This window comes from Pristiophorus japonicus, chromosome 6 (assembly GCF_044704955.1).
Source record: "Pristiophorus japonicus isolate sPriJap1 chromosome 6, sPriJap1.hap1, whole genome shotgun sequence".
Lineage (NCBI taxonomy): Eukaryota > Metazoa > Chordata > Chondrichthyes > Pristiophoridae > Pristiophorus > Pristiophorus japonicus.
Window position 1 is genome coordinate 201,542,481 of NC_091982.1, and position 18,357 is coordinate 201,560,837.

Here is an 18,357-nt window from a genome sequence, read left to right on the forward strand (position 1 = left end):
ACACCAACATTTCAAAGTTTGTCACCATTTAAAAAATAATTCTGTTTTTCTATTCTTCCTACTAAAGTGAATAACCTCACATTTCCCTACATTATACTCCATCTGCCACCTTATTGCCCACTCACTTAGTCTGTCTCTATCCCTTTGTCTTCTCCTCACAGCTTACCATCCCACCTAGCTTTGTATCATGAGCAAATATGGATACATTACACTCTGTCCCTTCATCTAGGTCATTAATATAGATTGTAAATAGCTGAGGCCCCAGCACTGATCCTTGCTGCACCCCGCTAGTTACAGCCTGCCAACCTGAAAAAGATCCATTTATCCCTACTCTCTGTTTTCTGTCCGTTAACCAATCTTCTATCCATGCTAATACATTACTTCCAATCCCTTGTGCAATAACTTTTTATGCGGTACCTTATCGAATGCCTATTGGAAATCCAAATATACTACATCCACCTGTTCCTCTTTATCTACCCTGCTATTTACATCCTCAAAAAAGTCTAATAAATTTGTCAAACACGATTTCCCATTCATAAAACCATGTTGACTCTGCCTAATCATGTTATGATTTTATAAGTGCCCTGATACCACTTCCTTAACAATGGATTCCAGCATTTGCCCGATGACTGATGTCAGGCTAACTGGCCTGTAGTTCCCTGTTTTCTCTCTCCCTCTTGTCTTGAATAGCGGTTACAATAATGATCTTCCAATCCGCTGGGACCGTTATAGAATCTAGGGAATTTTGAAAGATCAAAACCAATGCATCCACTATCTCTGTAGCCACCTCTTTTAGAATCCTAGGATGTAAGCAGTTCGGTCCAGGGGATTTGTTGGCTTTTAGTGCCATTAGTTTCTCTAGTACTTTTTCTCTACTTCTATCAATTACATTAAGTTCCTCGCCCTCTTTAGACCCTTGGTTCCCCACCATTTTAGGTATGCATTTTGAGTCATCAACTGTGAAGACAAATACAAATTATTTGTTTAACGTTTCTACCATTCCCTTATTCCCCATAATAATTTCTCCTGCCTCAGCCTCTGAGGGATCAATGTTTACTTTTGCTATTCTCTTCATTTTTACATACTTGTAAAAGCTCTTACAATCTGTTTTTATATTTTTTGCTAGTTTTCTCTGTCAATATTTTCCCATTTTGTCAATGTTTTGGTCATCCTTTGCTGGTTTCTGAAACTCTCCCAATCCTCAGGCTTACTACTATTCTTCGCAACATTATAAACTGCTTCTTTCAATCTAACGCTATCCTTAACTTCTTTAGTGAGCCACGGATGGATCACTTTTCCTGGTTTTTGTTTCTCAATGGAATGCATTTTTGTTGAGAATTATGAAATATTTCTTTAAATGCTAGCCACTGCTTATCTATTGCCATACCTTTTTAATCTATTTTTCAAACCTACCTTAGCCAACTCGCCCTTCATACCTATGTAAGTGGATTTATTTAAGTTTAAGACTTTAGGTTTGGACTTGTGCAAGTCACACTGAAATATAATGTGAAATTCTATCGTATTATGATCACTCTGCCCTAGAGGATCCTTTACTATGAGATTGCTAATTAACCCTGTCTTATTACACAATATAAGATCGAAAATAGCCTGTTCCCTGATTAGTTCCATGACGTGTTGTTCTTGGAAACTGTTCCAAATGCATTCCATGAACTCTCCCTCCAGACTACCTTTGCCAATTTGATTTGTCCAGTCTATATGAAGATTAAAGTCCCCCACGATTCTTGCAATACCTTTGTTACAAGCTCCTACTATTTCTTGATTACTATTCTGTCCAATGGTATAGCCACTGTTTGGTGAGGAGTAGTATATAGGCTCTCTGTTTTCTGCCCCTTGTTATTCCTTATCTCCACCCGTACTGATTCTACTTCCTGATCTTCCGAGCCAAGACCGTTTCTCTCTACTGCCCTTATGTTATCCTTTATTATCAGGGCTTACTCCCCACCTCCGCCCCCACCCCCCCCCCCCCCCCCACCCCGGCCGCTTTTACCATTCTGCCTGTCTTTTCGAAACATCAAGTACCCTGGAACATGTAGTTCCCAACCTTGGTCACCTTGCAACCATGTCTCTGTAATGGCTATTAGATCAAACTCATTTATCTCTATTTGTGCCACTGGTTCATCTATCTTGTTTCGAATGCTCCATGCATTCAGATAAAGAGCCTTTAAATTATTTTTTTTTACCATTATTCCCTCCTTTGACCTTACTCTCTGCTGCACTGCGACCATTAAATTGTCCCTTCCTGTCACACTCTGCTTATTTTTAGCCAAATCGCTATACTGCTCTATTGCATTGACCTTTCTTTTTAGATATTTAAATTCCCCACACCTGACCACTCCTCTCTTTTTTTTCTCCTGCCGCCCCCCCCATTTTTGGGTTTAAAGCCCTATCTTGCTATAACTTGCTGTACTCCCATTGCATTGTCAGCTGCTTGTTTTTTGGTTGTTATAAGCGCCTAACAGTTCCTACAACGTTTGTACCTCTGATCTTTCTAGATATTTTATCTGCCCTTATCCTCGTCTGCTAATTTTGATGATAAATGCTTATGGTTCCTCCATCGGTATTTAATTTGATGTGATCACCATTCTGGTATTCTCTTCACTGTTTCCTTATAGACTTGAGTTAAATTCAAGTCCCAAACCACTTTCCTTGTCCAATTAGCACAAATGTTTTGATTGGTAGAATGTGGGCAACAGTAGTGATTGCTTGCCTGATGTTTATCACAGGCCTCCTGTATTGGGCACTGCTCGGTCTCTCCGAGCCTTCCCCCGCTCCTGCTTTTCTTTCTGGTGCATTATCTTTGCCAGGATCCTCTTGTCTATTTAACTTGATTTGTTTGTCAACTATGTTCTCTTTGCCCACTCCTGCTTGTCATTGTCATTGCTTATTTTTGTTGATTCTGTGAAACCGACACTTTAGTTTTGAAACAACTGGCACAATCAGAAGTGCTGAAACAAAATTGCCAGTTTTGTAGAAACAGTCAACATAAGGAACTACAAAGAGGAGTGGAGAGAGGCAGATTCCTCCCTCTCCCCTCCCTCAACCTACTGTAGGGTACTGTGATTGAAGTGCAAACAGAAGTGGTAGGGATGGGGGAGGGGGGAGGAGGAGGGAGACCTGGTGACAGAGAGATGCACATTAACAATGACAACTTTAGGAAGTTCAAAAACATTTATTTAAAGCAATTTTGTGAAACCTACATTGACATCATCACATGTTTTCTTTTTGGCAGCTGAAGAGATTGAGGAACATGAAAACTGTGTTGCTCTTTTTAAAGTAGATGAACCCTCTAAAGAAGCAGAGAAAGTGCAGCCAGTTTTGAGAATTGTGGAATTAGAAGAGGTAAGTATGTGTACCAAGTAAATTAAATGTCTGGGGTTGCAAGGACAGAAGCAAATAAGTTAGGAATTTTCCACTGTAAGATCTCCAAATGAAGGTCAGATTTGTATTTCTAAGCTGTCAGAAATGTTGTTGTACTCAAAATGGCTTTGGGAGTTCAGTTATAGCTGAGCAGCAAAGATTGCAAAAGTGGAACTCTAACATCAAGTGAAACCTTTCATACCACAGCAAAAACGTTACAGACATTACAAGGTGCTTGGCTACTATACTGGAAGAGCATTACAATCTACAGTTCTTGGTTAAAGAATTTGGACTCTCTATTACTTTAATAGCAACTGTGATGATTTCAATGGTCAGACCAATTCATTCACATTCTATCAAGTTGCAAAGTGATATGAGTGTACTAATCTTTAAATATTGGTATTTTTATATATACTAATGCATACTGAACTTTTCTTTAAAAATAAAGGTTTTAAATAATTGGTATACCACTTGGATTTTTTTTGTTAGTATTGCAGTTGAGCATTATGCAATTGATTAAGGTAGCCATCCAAAAGCGTGAGACTGTAGAGATTCTTGTGCAAAGGGGCAGCCTAGCTGCAGTTATTGTGACATGGAAATACTGTGACTGATAGCTGGGAAGGAGATGCCAAATTATGAGAGAGTTTACTCTTACCCGTGGTTGTTATTTAACATTTTTAACTTATTTAACTTTTAAAGGTAATACAGTTTCTTCTACCACATCCCAAATGCAGTCAGTCCTGGCATCTTGCACCCTGTCTATAGATTCCCCTTCCTACATATGGGCAAAAGTCAGCTTGTGCGTGGGCCTCGCACTTCTTTGCAGCACATGCCCAACTCTTAATGACTTGGTACTTGAGAGTTATTCTGGAAGGAAACCTCTTCCCAACATCATACTATCAAGTGAGCATTTTGCAAAATGCTATAAAAATTGAAACTAATAGCAATGCATGTATTCTCAAAGTGACACTAAAGATCAGAAACATTTACTGATTATTCCATACGAATCTCCAATGGAAACCTTTGTTAAATACTTAATATCAGCATCCAGTAAAATCTGAGCAGTCAGACCCCATTTTCGGAATATGACCCGATGGACACCCTGCACTTCTCATATTCCCACATGTGAGGGAAAATGACTGCAAAGTAGAGTTTTAAGAATCTTCGAACTTTTAGCGAAGAGGAACTTTGTAGAAGCTCTAAGTGTATAGCATTTTAATGTACCTGTAAATGCCCCATGATAGCTTTATGGTGAGACTTACCAAAGTTTGCTTACTTGAAGTAACGGTTTTACATTGGCATAAGTGGCACATTAAGCACTGTTCAGTGCATTTTTGCGACGTATTTCTTTTGCAACTGCTGAATGACCATGAAAGTGGCCTGTTGTGAGTAGTTCTGCTCATGGGAGATCCATCCACATCAAAGGCTTTTTGTTTTGTCTTAGGAGCTTCAAAGCTCACGTTAGTGAATGAAATTCTATGTATGAGTTTCAGTTTTCACAGAAAAATAAATTGAATTTTAAATGTTATCCCAAAACTCTATCTGAAATCCTATGTACTAAAAAGAAATATAACTATTTCCATTACCTTCAAGCAGTGGCCTTATTCATTGGCCTTTATTTATTGTTGTTTTTCAGTTGTAAGTGTTTTGAGTTGTCCAGTTTTATGGGGCTGTCAGCTTTCCTGAGTTTTGTAGCGTGACTAAATTGTCAGTCTCATTTTAAGGCTTGTATGGAAAATGGAAGTGTTCCACTGGTTTGATAGCCAATGTTTTAAGACGTGTTGTTGGGGTAGAGTGGGGAGAGATTTACTCTTTGGGCTATGCAATACCTACCTAGGAGTGCTGATGCTGGTACTAAAAAAGGAAAAGTGTTCCAATGCTTAACATGTGCATTCCTGATCTCGGCCAGGACCAAAATTTATGAAGAATCCATGGGAGGGCCAGAGAAAGTGGGGTAACAATTCCAAAAATATAGTTTTAAATATAAAAATTTAGATCTATTGCATTATAAAAGAGTTAAGGTATATGTTATAGTAGTCTGAATCAGGTGTAAATGAAATTATTGTTGAACCATATAATGAACCAAATTATGTCTTTATAACCAGATCACTAACGAAATAATGGAAGGAACTTCCAATTACTTGGTTGAAGAAGCAGATGACAATGGACAAGAAAATAGTCTAAGGTAATACAATATTGCAATATTTGTGAATTACTTCAGACCAAGTATACAAAAACTTCAGAATAAATGGCATTTTGCAAGAAAAAAAATTCTAGGTGAACATTGGGGATTTGTTGTTTACAATGTTTTGAAAACCACCTGGAGAGGATGGTTAAATGATTTCATGATTTACATCAGCTACAAGAATTGCATATTTTCCAGAAACTATAAATCCCTGATGTATATTCTATTTTTATAAGATCCAAAGTGTATTATAAACTGTTAATATTTTTATTTAGTTTATTACTGATGCAATTTCCATTTTGGATACGGGTTAATATAGATTTTTTTTCATGTAATGGTTGTCAGTTTGGCATGGCGTTTGAAAAGGGAGACGAGAGTAATTGAGGGAAAAATCAGGATCGTGCCACTTTGCTATTTCCCACATTTTAGATTCCCACTATACAGTCTGGCAACCACAATTCTTCCTTCTTTTCTCTGTCTTTCTTTCCTCTAACCTTTCCTCCCCATTCTCACAATCTTGCTTGATCTCTGCCTTCCCACCTTTGTGAATGTGTCCTTCTGCAGTCTGTTCCAGCTGTGATCCGAACAAGTATTATCTCTCCCTTGTTACTTTTCTCTCCTCATGCTGTCCAACTTCCTTGGCCGCCTTCCCATCCATTACTGGTACATTGAAAACAGATTTTTGCTCTCCATTTGACATTCACATCATTATTTATATGATGCATTTAGAGGTTGTGAGATACCAGTTTGTTGATGATTGTTCTGGAGATTGTCATCAGTGTGAAGACATCAAGCTTAACATCAGTGTGAGGCAATATCTATTGTATAATTTAAATAGTAAAATAATGACAAAATTAATTTAAACTTTTTTTGTCCAACAGATTTTTAAAAAATTTGTAGAATATTCCCATTTTTGGGCAATCCTTCCAGGTTTCCATCTAAATCCATATTAACATCTTGTAGAATTTAAAGTTGTTGAGTGTAGATATTTTGTTGAATAAGTAATGCTAAAATTCAAAAATAAATATGAATCATTTATATATAAAGTCTTGGATTCAACTCGATGTAATAGGTTAATGGTCATCAATGTATTTTCTATGCTGATGGAACAATTATATAACTTGCAAAGTGCTGGATGGAAAAATGTTGATAGAGAGAAAAATAATTTAGATGCATGTTCTACATGAAATTCTAAATATATTTTCATTTCAAAATGTAGTGATTTAATGATCAAGAAATTGATACTACAGGAAAGAAAGCATCCTCGAGGAATCAAGAGTCTGGGTACCCTAATTTGACCACATCAACCAAAACGCTACCAACTATTTCTGCAGGCCCTCACGCACCTAACTGGCAATTACCCGAGAGAACTGTCTTCTCAGACTTTGGGTCAGCAGATAGGCAGATGCTGTACCTTGCCATCTTCTGCTTGGGCAAGCAAAAATGACAGTAATGGTCAGCTGTGCCCTGAAACTTTGCTGCATTCCTTTGCAAACATGTTGCAAAGTTGACCTGTAGGGTTGGTATTGTAGAGTGGTGTGCCACAGAGGACGCTCCCTTGCAACTATCTCACGCAGCACAATCTTGTTTGCAACAGCCATCAAACAAGGCTGAGTCCTCTGCCACTTGCCTGGAGACTCGTGTCTACATAGTTGGTTTCTTTTTCCTCCATTTTTTCCTGTCTTTTGCACACTTGCCCCTTCAGCTTTGGCAAAGGATGAAAATGTGTTGAGATGCCTTGTGAGGCTCTCTAAAAGCCTTGAGAATTTTTATTCCTCTACTGTAACGTTCCCCTTTATTTCTCCCCATCCCTTTTAAATTTGACATGTATGCAATTTCTCTCACCACTATAAACAGACACCTGCAGGGCTAGACCTTCGTCATATATCCACCCATTTAACTGCTGAGATTGAGTTTACCGTCCATATTTGATTATAAATGGAAACTAACGCCCAATTATCACCAGTGTAACTTTCAGCATACAATTATCGCCGGGAATTACAGCCTTCCCATATTTTTTTAATAAAATCTGACGTCATCGCTTGTGCACCACCTAGAAGACTGTTTATACTGGAAACTGACGCTCAAATACTGCCCAGATTATTGCCAAGCGCTACTTTCGGCATCTCGCCCATATACCGCCTAAATGATTGCTCGCCCAAAAAGACGCTCAAGAAAAGCTGCACTCACCTGACCTTAACCCAGCGGTATGGATGTCATTTTGTAATTCAGAGAATTTTTAATAAAAGGCTGCTTCAAGTTCATGGGAGCATTGAAGTAATTTATGAGTGATTTAAAGTCGTTTTAAAATCTTGACGACCATCTAATCACATTGTGGTGAATTTTGAGTTTCTATTGCATTTGTAGAGGACTATTTAATAATTTTGAAGACATAATAGGGCATTTATAGTAATGGGGCCTGTAATTTCTCAGCCAGTATTGATGACTACTCACATGCTGCAGAATAGAGATGGTAGAAGAGCATTATGTGCCCAATCAATGCAGACTGCTGAGGAGGAGGAGATCTTACACCCAATGCATTTACAGGGATAAGCGATCATACCTGGACTTGTCCGATAACACGTGCATTAGGAGGTTGTGCTTCCGAAAGGAGGTAATCAATGAGATATTCCAGCTAATTAAGGGAGATCTGCAGCCTACCATCGCCATCAGGACCGCACTGCCCTTGAAGTTAAGATTACTGCGGCACTTTCCTTCTATGCATCTGGCTCATTTCAGGCCTCAGCTGGCGACATTTGCAGTATCTCTCAGTACGCCACGCATTGCTGCATTCGCCAGGTGACTGAAGCCCTTTATGCTCGCCGGTGGAGTTTATAAACTTCCTTATGACCGGGGAGGCACGGAGTGAGGGGGCTTTGGGTTTCTTCAGAATAGCAAACGTCCCCAAGCTGCAGGGAGCAATAGACTGTACGTACACCGCCCTGCGAGCACCTTTTCAGGATGCAAAGGTGTTTTGGAACTGAAAGATATTCCACTCCCTGAATGTGCAACTCGTTGTAGTCCACAAGCAAATAATTATGGCAGTAAATGCAAATTTTCCAGGGAGGATCCATGATGCGCACATCTTGCATGAGAGCACTGTCTCTGACCTGTAAGAGGCAGCCACAAGGTCACGGTTGGATGCTGGGGGATAAAGGATATGGGGCTAGAATATCCACTTGTTTTGCCTGCTTAATGCCCCTTTAACCGCTAAAATGACGTATAACGTCCAGATATCGCCCATTTTGGCACAAAATGAAAACTGACGGCCTTTTTTAGGAAACTTATCATTGAGCGTTATTTTCCCAATGGGCTTAACGCCGAGAAAAAATATTACCACACGTCCACTTTTTTGGAGCGGAATCAGCAGAATGGGCGATTTCAACACCCATATTATCGCCCAGCGTTACTTTCCTCACTGACTTAACACCGAGATTCAATAATAACGCCCGGCTACTGTTTTTTGCCGTAAAGAGCATATTTACCCAAATTAGCGGCCATGCAGATCGCCCACCGTCAATTTCACCACATCGCCCAGAATATCGCCCGCTCAAAAAACCGCCCACAAAAAGTGGAACTAACCAGGACGGATGCCAGCGGTGTGGCTGGCATTTGTTAAATCCCACTCTTGCGTGAGGAGCTGATATCACAAAGATTTGCCTGAACGAGCGCTGATGTGAGTGACAACGCTGACACACTGCTGTGTGTGTGCAGCTCAGACATCAATGGTGCCCATCATCTTGGTGCCAGTTAAAATTTATGTTGATTGATGTAAAGTTGTATTCAACCCTTTCACTGTAAGGAATCACCAGTGTGTAACGGTCCAGCTATCTGAGACAATGCGCAACAATGTTATGTTCAATAACAAAAGATTAATACCAACATTGGTTTGAAATCATAAGTAACACAACCAATAACACCCAACCCCCGCCCACATCCCATTTTTTCCACCATAAATCACATGGACATAAATCACATGGTCAACATGTCCAGCAACACAGAATACAAAGGCAAGGAAGGAGTGTGGTCCCCAGCCCCCATACATTGCAACAAATTGCATACACCCAGATAGAGATATAACACAACCATCATCTGAGCACACGGAGCACATGGACCTCACTTTCCTTCCCCACCTCTCTTTCTTCTCCCCACCTCTATTCCTTCCCCTCCTCCTTCTCCGGCGCTTGGCTGAGGAGCTCCTCAGGCGGTGCCTCATTGGGGGGCATGAAGACAGATGCGTTGGTTGGACGGGTATGGGAGCGGGGGTTGCCGAGGGGGCAACATTCTCTGATGCAGAAGCAGAATCTTGGCCCTTGCTCACATCTGTGGATCTGTGGTTCGCAGTGGTGGTGCGGAACCTAGGGGTGGAGAGCCGCACTCTGGGACCACTGGGAGGGCTGTGGCAGCAGTGTTCCTGGCTATCGCATCCAGGAACTCCGCCATGCGCGGAATATACTCGGACATGTGGCCAGGTGTCAGGATATGCCCCCCAAAGCTTCGATGAGCTGGTCACCAATGTCTACAGTCCTCCTGGACAACTGAACCATCTCTCCGCTGTCACGTCGCGCTCGTGGAACAGACCTGCCCTGAGGCCTCCGCGGGGTCGTCGCCGTCCTGGAGTCAAACTTGGGGCCGGCACCTCCAGAGTGGAGGCGGGAATAACTGGAGGACCAATAGATAGCCTTGGGGTGGAATGGGTTCTGGAGCATGGCGATGCAGGTTCTTCGAAGTCCGCGCTCTCATCTGTCGAGAACAGACCCAGCAGATTGACGGGCGACAATCGGAGCTCCTCAGCACCAGATGCAGTAGGATCGTTCGCCGACTCCTGCCCTGCGCGCTCCCACTTTCTGGCCTCTGTTGCCATAGCCTGGGGCCGCGCTGCTGGCTGAGCTGCAAGACACAAATGAGGATGTTAGAGGAGAAGGGGGTGCAAGGGTGACAAGGTGAGTCCAGCGCTACCCACAGCATATGCACGACAAAAGCACTCAAAATCATCGCAGACATCACATTTCATGACCATCAACACATTGTGGATTGCAATGATTTTCATTAGACCAGCATTATTTCTATGACACTTTTAGAAATCATCTATCATATATGATTGGTCAGATATGAGTTGGTGTGGCATCTATTACAATGGTGTAAGCTTTACTCACGTGGCACCACTTCAGGGTCTGCAGATGCATCTGTGACTTTCCAGGTGTGCTTCCCCACGAGTGCTAGCACTCGCTCCTCCATCTCAGTGATGTCACTGGGGACTGGTGACCCCCCACCCGTTCGCCTCTGCACGGACCTCATGCTCGATAGCTTCTTCTATAAAAGGTGACAGGACGACATGGCATGAGATCATTGCGTGATATCATTGTTAGGTACTGTCACAGACACTGATACAACACATAACCGACAGATGTAATCATGATTATTATCGTTCTTTACCCAAAGACGTCACCGTGACCGCAGGCTTTGAGTAAAACATTCCCGGTAAAAGTGGAAGACCTCACATCTGTTGATAGTCATTCATGACTGTTACAAATCAAATTATATCAATACATAATACATGTAAATCAATGTGATACTTACTCTTGCGGATTCCATAAGGTTGTTCCATCGTTGGCGGCATTGGTTGCCCTCACGCACCTCGTTGGTCGCCAACGAGACCATCTCTGCTATCTCGGTCCATATCCTCTGGTAGGCCTTTGGGGTGGGCTTCCCACGTCCTCCCTGTGTCATATCACCCCAGCGTGACTCGACCTCCTACAGGAGGGAGGCAATTGCCTCGTCCGAGAACCTCCTGGCTTTTATGCGGCCTCCAATGTGCTCCTCTCCCACCTCACTGCTCTCTCCAGCGTCAGTCTCCACAGCGTGCTGTGATGCCTTCTCCTCTCCCTCCATTATAGGTCAAATTCAGTCAAATATGTGGCTGTTAACAGCTACTTTTTGTTTGCTTACTTGCTGTGAGCCACACCACACCTAGCCACGCCTTCAGTCCCTCTGAGCTCCCTCTCACTCTGTCTCCTCTTCTGCACGTCATGGTGACCCTTGACCTCCTGAATCGCGGAAATCGAGCGTTGCCATGCCATTGCTAAGGACGGCCACACTTTACGGCAGAAGGTCAAAAAAATTTAACGCTACCGCCCATTTGATATCGCTCATGGTAACGCCCATTTTCAAAAATGTAAACTAGGTGTTCTGAGAATGGGCGAGAAGCCGACGATCTGAAAACCCTTTTTTACCGGCCACGCCGGACATAATACCATTTTTGGGTGATAACCTCAAATATGGAAGTTCTAGCCCCTTGCCTTGCCAGCTGGCTCATGACCCCACTGCGAAAGCCCCAGATGGAAGCCGAGAGGCGCAACAACGAAAGCTACATAGCCACATGCAATATTATCGAAAACACAATTGGAGTGCTTAAGCAGCGCTTCAGATACCGGGACCGCTCAGGAGGCGACTTACAATACTACCCTGAGCAGGTCACTGAGTTCATTGTGGTGTGCTGCATGTTGCATAACTTAGCTATCGGGAGGGGACAAGAATTGTCAGATGGGATTGCCGGTCCACCTCAGGAGAGAGGGGAGGAGGACGAGGGGACCTCAGGGAGGAATATCAGGCTGGCATCGAAGCCACGCCCCCATGCCCCCACCCCACCCAAGACAGCAGGAAAAGCCTTGTGGTAGTTACGCAGCTGCAAGACTGTTGCGTCAGCAGCTCATAAATGAATGCTTTGCATGAAGATACGTTGGTGCCAGTTCTAGTTGTGTTATGTCATGTTTCATCCTTGCCTGGGCTGACCTTGTCATTGTTTGCAACCCTTGTAATGATGTTTAACCTTTCTGTTATTGGAAGACCCTGCACAACAACGTTAAGTTAAATACAAATATTTAATAATTACAACATTTAAAATTCTTTTTTAAAACAAATTAAAGTGGGAAAAAAAAGTATGTATGTATATATGAATATAAACACCCATCTACCCCCCACCCCCACCCCCACCCCAACAGTGATTTTTTTTTAACAACGATATTTAACAACAATTTTTCAACAATCATAACATGACACAAACACCCACCCACCCCCCTCCCCAACAGTCAACAAATTTATGATAACAGTACTAACAATACAAAAATAAGAATAATGTCCCTCCCCCTCCCCTACCTGCGGCCACACTTCCATTTGCCTCTACAGCCCTGACCCCCCCCCCCGCCCTTTCTACATGTATTCACACCAAGCCACCTTGCAACAGGGCGCTGCTTCTGTGTGGGTGCTGATGGTGGCAGAATCACAATGGAAGCTGGAGAAGACATTTCCAAAGAAACGTCTTTCGAGTCAAAAGCAACTGCTTCCTCCTGACTCGCATCTGTCGACATGGGCGATACGGCACCTTGGTGTGCAGTGCCATATCCCAAGACCATCGCCTGCCGCATGGCATCCATGGAATCGGCTACTCGCTACATTGCCGCAACCATCTGCGCCATGTCCTCCGAAATTCGCGCAGTCAGTGCGGCAATGTGACTGGTTGATCCACCCATTGCCTGGAGGAGTTCTCGACCAATGTTGACGCTCGTCCTTGCCCATTCAGACATGTCCAGGTTGACATAGAAACATAGAAAAATAGGTGCAGGAGTAGGCCATTTGGCCCTTCGAGCCTGCACCGCCATTCAATAAGATCATGGCTGATCATTCCTTCAGTACCCTTTCCTGCTTTCTCTCCATGCCCCTTGATCCCCTTAACCAGAAGAGCCATATCTAACTTCCTCTTGAATATATCCAATGAACTGGCATCTCTGCAGCAGGGAATTCCACAGGTTAACAACTCTGAGTGAAGAAGTTTCTCCTCATCTCAGTCCTAAATGGCCTACCCCTTATCCTAAGACTATGTCTCCTGGTTCTGGACTTCCCCAACATTGGGAACATTCTTCCCACATCTAACCTGTCCAGTCCCGTCAGAATCTTATATGTTTCTATGAGATCCCCTCTCATCCTTCTAAACTCCAGTGAATAAAGGCCCAGTTGATCCAGTCTCTCCTCATATGAAAGTCCAGCCATCCCTAGAATCAGTCTGGTGAACCTTCGCTGCACTCCCTCAATGGCAAAAACGTCCTTCCTCAGACTAGGAGACCAAAACTGAACACAACTGCCCTGTACAACTGCAGTAAGATCTCCCTGCTTCTATATTCAAATCCCCTAGCTATGAAGGCCAACATACCCTTTACCGCCTGCGTGCCCACTTTCAGTGACTGATGAACCATGACACCCAGGTCTCGTTGCACCTCCCCTTTTCCTAGTCTGCCGCCATTCAGATAATATTCTGCCTTCATGTTTTTGCCCCCAAAATGGATAACCTCACAATTATCCACATTATACTGCATCTGCCATGCATTTGCGCACTCACCTAACCTGTCCAAGTCACCCTGCAGCCTCTTGGCTTCATCCTCACAGCTCACACCGCCACCCAGTTTAGTGTCATCTGCAAACTTGGAGATATTACACTCTATTCCTTCACCCAAATCGTTAATGTATATTGTAAAGAGCTGGGGTCCCAGCACTGAGCCCTGCGGCACTTCACTAGTCACTGCCTGCCATTCTGTAAAGGACCCGTTCATCCCGACTCTCTGCTTCCTGTCTGCCAACCAGTTCCCTATCCACGTCAGTATATTACCCCCAATACCATGTGCTTTGATTTTGCACACCAATCTCTTGTGCGGGACCTTGTCAAAAGCCTTCTGAAAGTCCAAATACACCACATCCACTGGTTCTCCCTTGTCCACTCCTGCAAGTTACATCCTCAAAAAATTCCAGAAGATTCGTCCAGCATGTTTGCCCTTTCATAAATCCATGCTGACTTGGTCCGATCCTGTCACTGCTTTTCAAATGCGCTGCTATTTCGTCCTTCATGATTGATTCCAACATTTTCCCCACTACTGATGTCAAGCTAACTGGTCGATAATTACCCGTTTTCTCTCCCTCCTTTTTTTAAAAAGTGGTGTTACATTAGCTACCCTCCAGTCCATGGGAACTGATCCAGAGTTGATAGACTGTTGGAAAATGATCACCAATGCATTCACTATTTCTAGGGCCACTTCCTTGAGCACTCTGGGATGCAGACTATCAGGCCCCGGGGATTTATCAGCCTTCAATCCCATCAATTTCCCTAATGCAATTTCCTGCCTAATAAGGATATCCTTCAGTTCCTCCTCCTCACGAGACCCACTGTCCCCTAATACCTTCGGAAGGTTATTTGTGTCTTCCTTAGTGAAGACAGAACCAAAGTATTGGTTCAATTGGTCTGCCATTTCTTTGTTCCCCATTATAAATCCGACTGCAAGGGACCTACGTTTGTCTTCACTAATCTTTTTCTCTTCACATATTTGTAGAAGCTTTTGCAGTCAGTTTTTATATTCCCTGCAAGCTTCCTCACGTACTCTATTTTCCCCCTCTTAATTAAACCCTTAGTCCTCCTCTGTTGAATTCTAAATTTCTCCCAGTCCACAGATTTGCTGCTTTTTCTAGCCAATTTATATGCCTCTTCCTTGGCTTTAATACTATCCTTAATTTCCTTTGTTAGCCATGGTTGAGCCACCTTCCCAGTTTTATTTTTACTCCAGACAGGGATGTACATTTGCTGAAGTTCATCCATGTGATCAGAGGGTTAGAGGGTCTAGTAAGGAGGAGGAACTGAGGGAAATCCTTATTAGTCGGGAAATTGTGTTGGGGAAATTGATGGGATTGAAGGCCGATAAATCCCCAGGGCCTGATGGACTGCATCCCAGAGTACTTAAGGAGGTGGCCTTGGAAATAGCGGATGCATTGACAGTCATTTTCCAACATTCCATTGACTCTGGATCAGTTCCTATCGAGTGGAGGATAGCCAATGTAACCCCACTTTTTAAAAAAGGAGGGAGAGAGAAAACAGGGAATTATAGACCGGTCAGCCTGACATCGGTAGTGGGTAAAATGATGAAATCAATAATTAACGATGTCATAGTAGCGCATTTGGAAAGAGGTGACATGATAGGTCCAAGTCAGCATGGATTTGTGAAAGGGAAATCATGCTTGACAAATCTTCTGGAATTTTTTGAGGATGTTTCCAGTAGAGTGGACAAGGGAGAACCAGTTGATGTGGTATATTTGGACTTTCAGAAGGCTTTCAGAAGGACCTCAAAAGTCGTAATCTCGGGATTGCTACCAGTGCCACGTGATAGTCAGAGTAGGAATCGCAGGATAGCGCAGATGAATACGTGGCTTGAGCAGTGGTGCAACAGGGAGGGATTCAAATTCCTGGGGCATTGGAACCGGTTCTGGGGGAGGTGGGACTAGTACAAACCGGACGGTCTGCACCTGGGCAGGACCGGAACCAATGTCCTTGGGGGAGTGTTTGCTAGTGCTGTTGGGGAGGATTTAAACTGATATGGCAGGGGGATGGGAACCAATGCAGGGAGACAGAGGGAAACAAAAAGGAGGCAAAAGCAAAAGACAGAAAGGAGATGAGGAAAAGTGGAGGGCAGAGAACAAAAAGGGCCACTGTACAGCAAAATTCTAAAAGGACAAAGGGTGTTAAAAGAACAAGCCTGAAGGCTTTGTGTCTTAATGCAAGGAGTATCCGCAATAAAGTGGATGAATTAACTGTGCAAATAGATGTTAACAAATATGATGTGATTGGGATTACGGAGACGTGGCTCCAGGATGATCAGGGCTGGGAACTCAACATCCAGGGGTATTCAACATTCAGGAAAGATAGAATAAAAGGAAAAGGAGGTGGGGTAGCATTGCTGGTTAAGGAGCAAATTAAGGCAATAGTTCGGAAGGACATTAGCTTGGATGATGTGGAATCTATATGGGTAGAGCTGCAGAATACCAAAGGACAAAAAACGTTAGTGGGAGTTGTGTACAGATTCCAAACAGTAGTAGTGATGTTGGGGAGGGCATCAAACATGAAATTAGGGGTGCGTGCAATAAAGGTGCAGCAGTTATAATGGGTGACTTTAATATGCACATAGATTGGGTTAACCAAACTGGAAGCAATACGGTGGAGGAGGATTTCCTGGAGTGCATAAGGGATGGTTTTTTAGACCAATATGTCGAGGAACCAACTAGGGGGGAGGCCATCTTAGACTGGGTGTTGTGTAATGAGAGAGGATTAATTAGCAATCTCGTTGTGCGAGGCCCCTTGGGGAAGAGTGACCATAATATGGTGGAATTCTGCATTAGGATGGAGAATGAAACAGTTAATTCAGAGACCATGGTCCAGAACTTAAAGAAGGGTAACTTTGAAGGTATGAGGCGTGAATTGGCTAGGATAGATTGGGCAATGGCAGACATTTAGAGACCGCATGGATGAACTACAACAATTGTACATTCCTGTCTGTCGTAAAAATAAAAAAGGGAAGGTGGCTCAACCGTGGCTATCAAGGGAAATCAGGGATAGCATTAAAGCCAAGGAAGTGGCATACAAATTGGCCAGAAATAGCAGAGAACCCGGGGACTGGGAGAAATTTAGAACTCAGCAGAGGAGGACAAAGGGTTTGATTAGGGCAGGGAAAATGGAGTACGAGAAGAAGCTTGCAGGGAACATTAAGACGGATTGCAAAAGTTTCTATAGATATGTAAAGAGAAAAAGGTTAGTAAAGACAAACGTAGGTCCCCTGCAGTCAGAATCAGGGGAAGTCATAACGGGGAACAAAGAAATGGCGGACCAATTGAACAAGTACTTTGGTTCGGTATTCACTGAGGAGGACACAAACAACCTTCCGGATATAAAAGGGGTCGGAGGGTCGAGTAAGGAGGAGGAACTGAGGGAAATCCTTATTAGTCGGGAAATTGTGTTGGGGAAATTGATGGGATTGAAGGCCGATAAATCCCCAGGGCCTGATGGACTGCATCCCAGAGTACTTAAGGAGGTGGCCTTGGAAATAGTGGATGCATTGACAGTCATTTTCCAACATTCCATTGACTCTGGATCAGTTCCTATGGAGTGGAGGGTAGCCAATGTAACCCCACTTTTTAAAAAAGGAGGGAGAGAGAAAACAGGGAATTACAGACCGGTCAGCCTGACATCGGTAGTGGGTAAAATGATGGAATCAATTATTAAGGATGTCATCGCAGTGCATTTGGAAAGAGGTAATATGATAGGTCCAAGTCAGCATGGATTTGTGAAAGGGAAATCATGCTTGACAAATCTTCTGGAATTTTTTGAGGATGTTTCCAGTAGAGTGGACAAGGGAAAACCAGTTGATGTGGTATATTTGGACTTTCAGAAGGCTTTCGACAAGGTCCCACACAAGAGATTAATGTGCAAAGTTAAAGCACATGGGATTGGGGGTAGTGTGCTGACATGGATTGAGAACTGGTTGTCAGACAGGAAGCAAAGAGTAGGAGTAAATGGGGACTTTTCAGAATGGCAGGCAGTGACTAGTGGGGTACCGCAAGGTTCTGTGCTGGGGCCCCAGCTGTTTACACTGTACATTAATGATTTAGACAAGGGGATTAAATGTAGTATCTCCAAATTTGCGGATGACACTAAGTTGGGTGGCAGTGTGAGCTGCAAGGAGGATTCTATGAGGCTGCAGAGCGACTTGGATAGGTTAGGTGAGTGGGCAAATGCATGGCAGATGAAGTATAATGTGGATAAATGTGAGGTTATCCTCTTTGGTGGTAAAAACAGAGAGACAGACTATTATCTGAATGGTGACAGATTAGGAAAAGGGCAGGTGCAAAGAGACCTGGGTGTCATGGTACATCAGTCATTGAAGGTTGGCATGCAGGTACAGCAGGCGGTTAAGAAAGCAAATGGCATG

General features: G+C 43.2%; 1 protein-coding gene across 7 annotated transcripts in view; it reads left to right on the top strand.

The window, feature by feature from the left end:
• zbbx (zinc finger, B-box domain containing) overlaps positions 1-18,357 on the top strand; it is a 147,330-nt gene that overhangs the window by 72,710 nt on the left and 56,263 nt on the right. For all 7 annotated transcript variants that reach the window (XM_070883561.1, XM_070883560.1, XM_070883566.1 and 4 more), the window contains 2 exons: positions 3,251-3,360; positions 5,484-5,563. In XM_070883561.1, the coding sequence (XP_070739662.1) occupies positions 3,251-3,360; positions 5,484-5,563 (190 nt within the window). The remainder of the gene's footprint in view (positions 1-3,250; positions 3,361-5,483; positions 5,564-18,357) is intronic.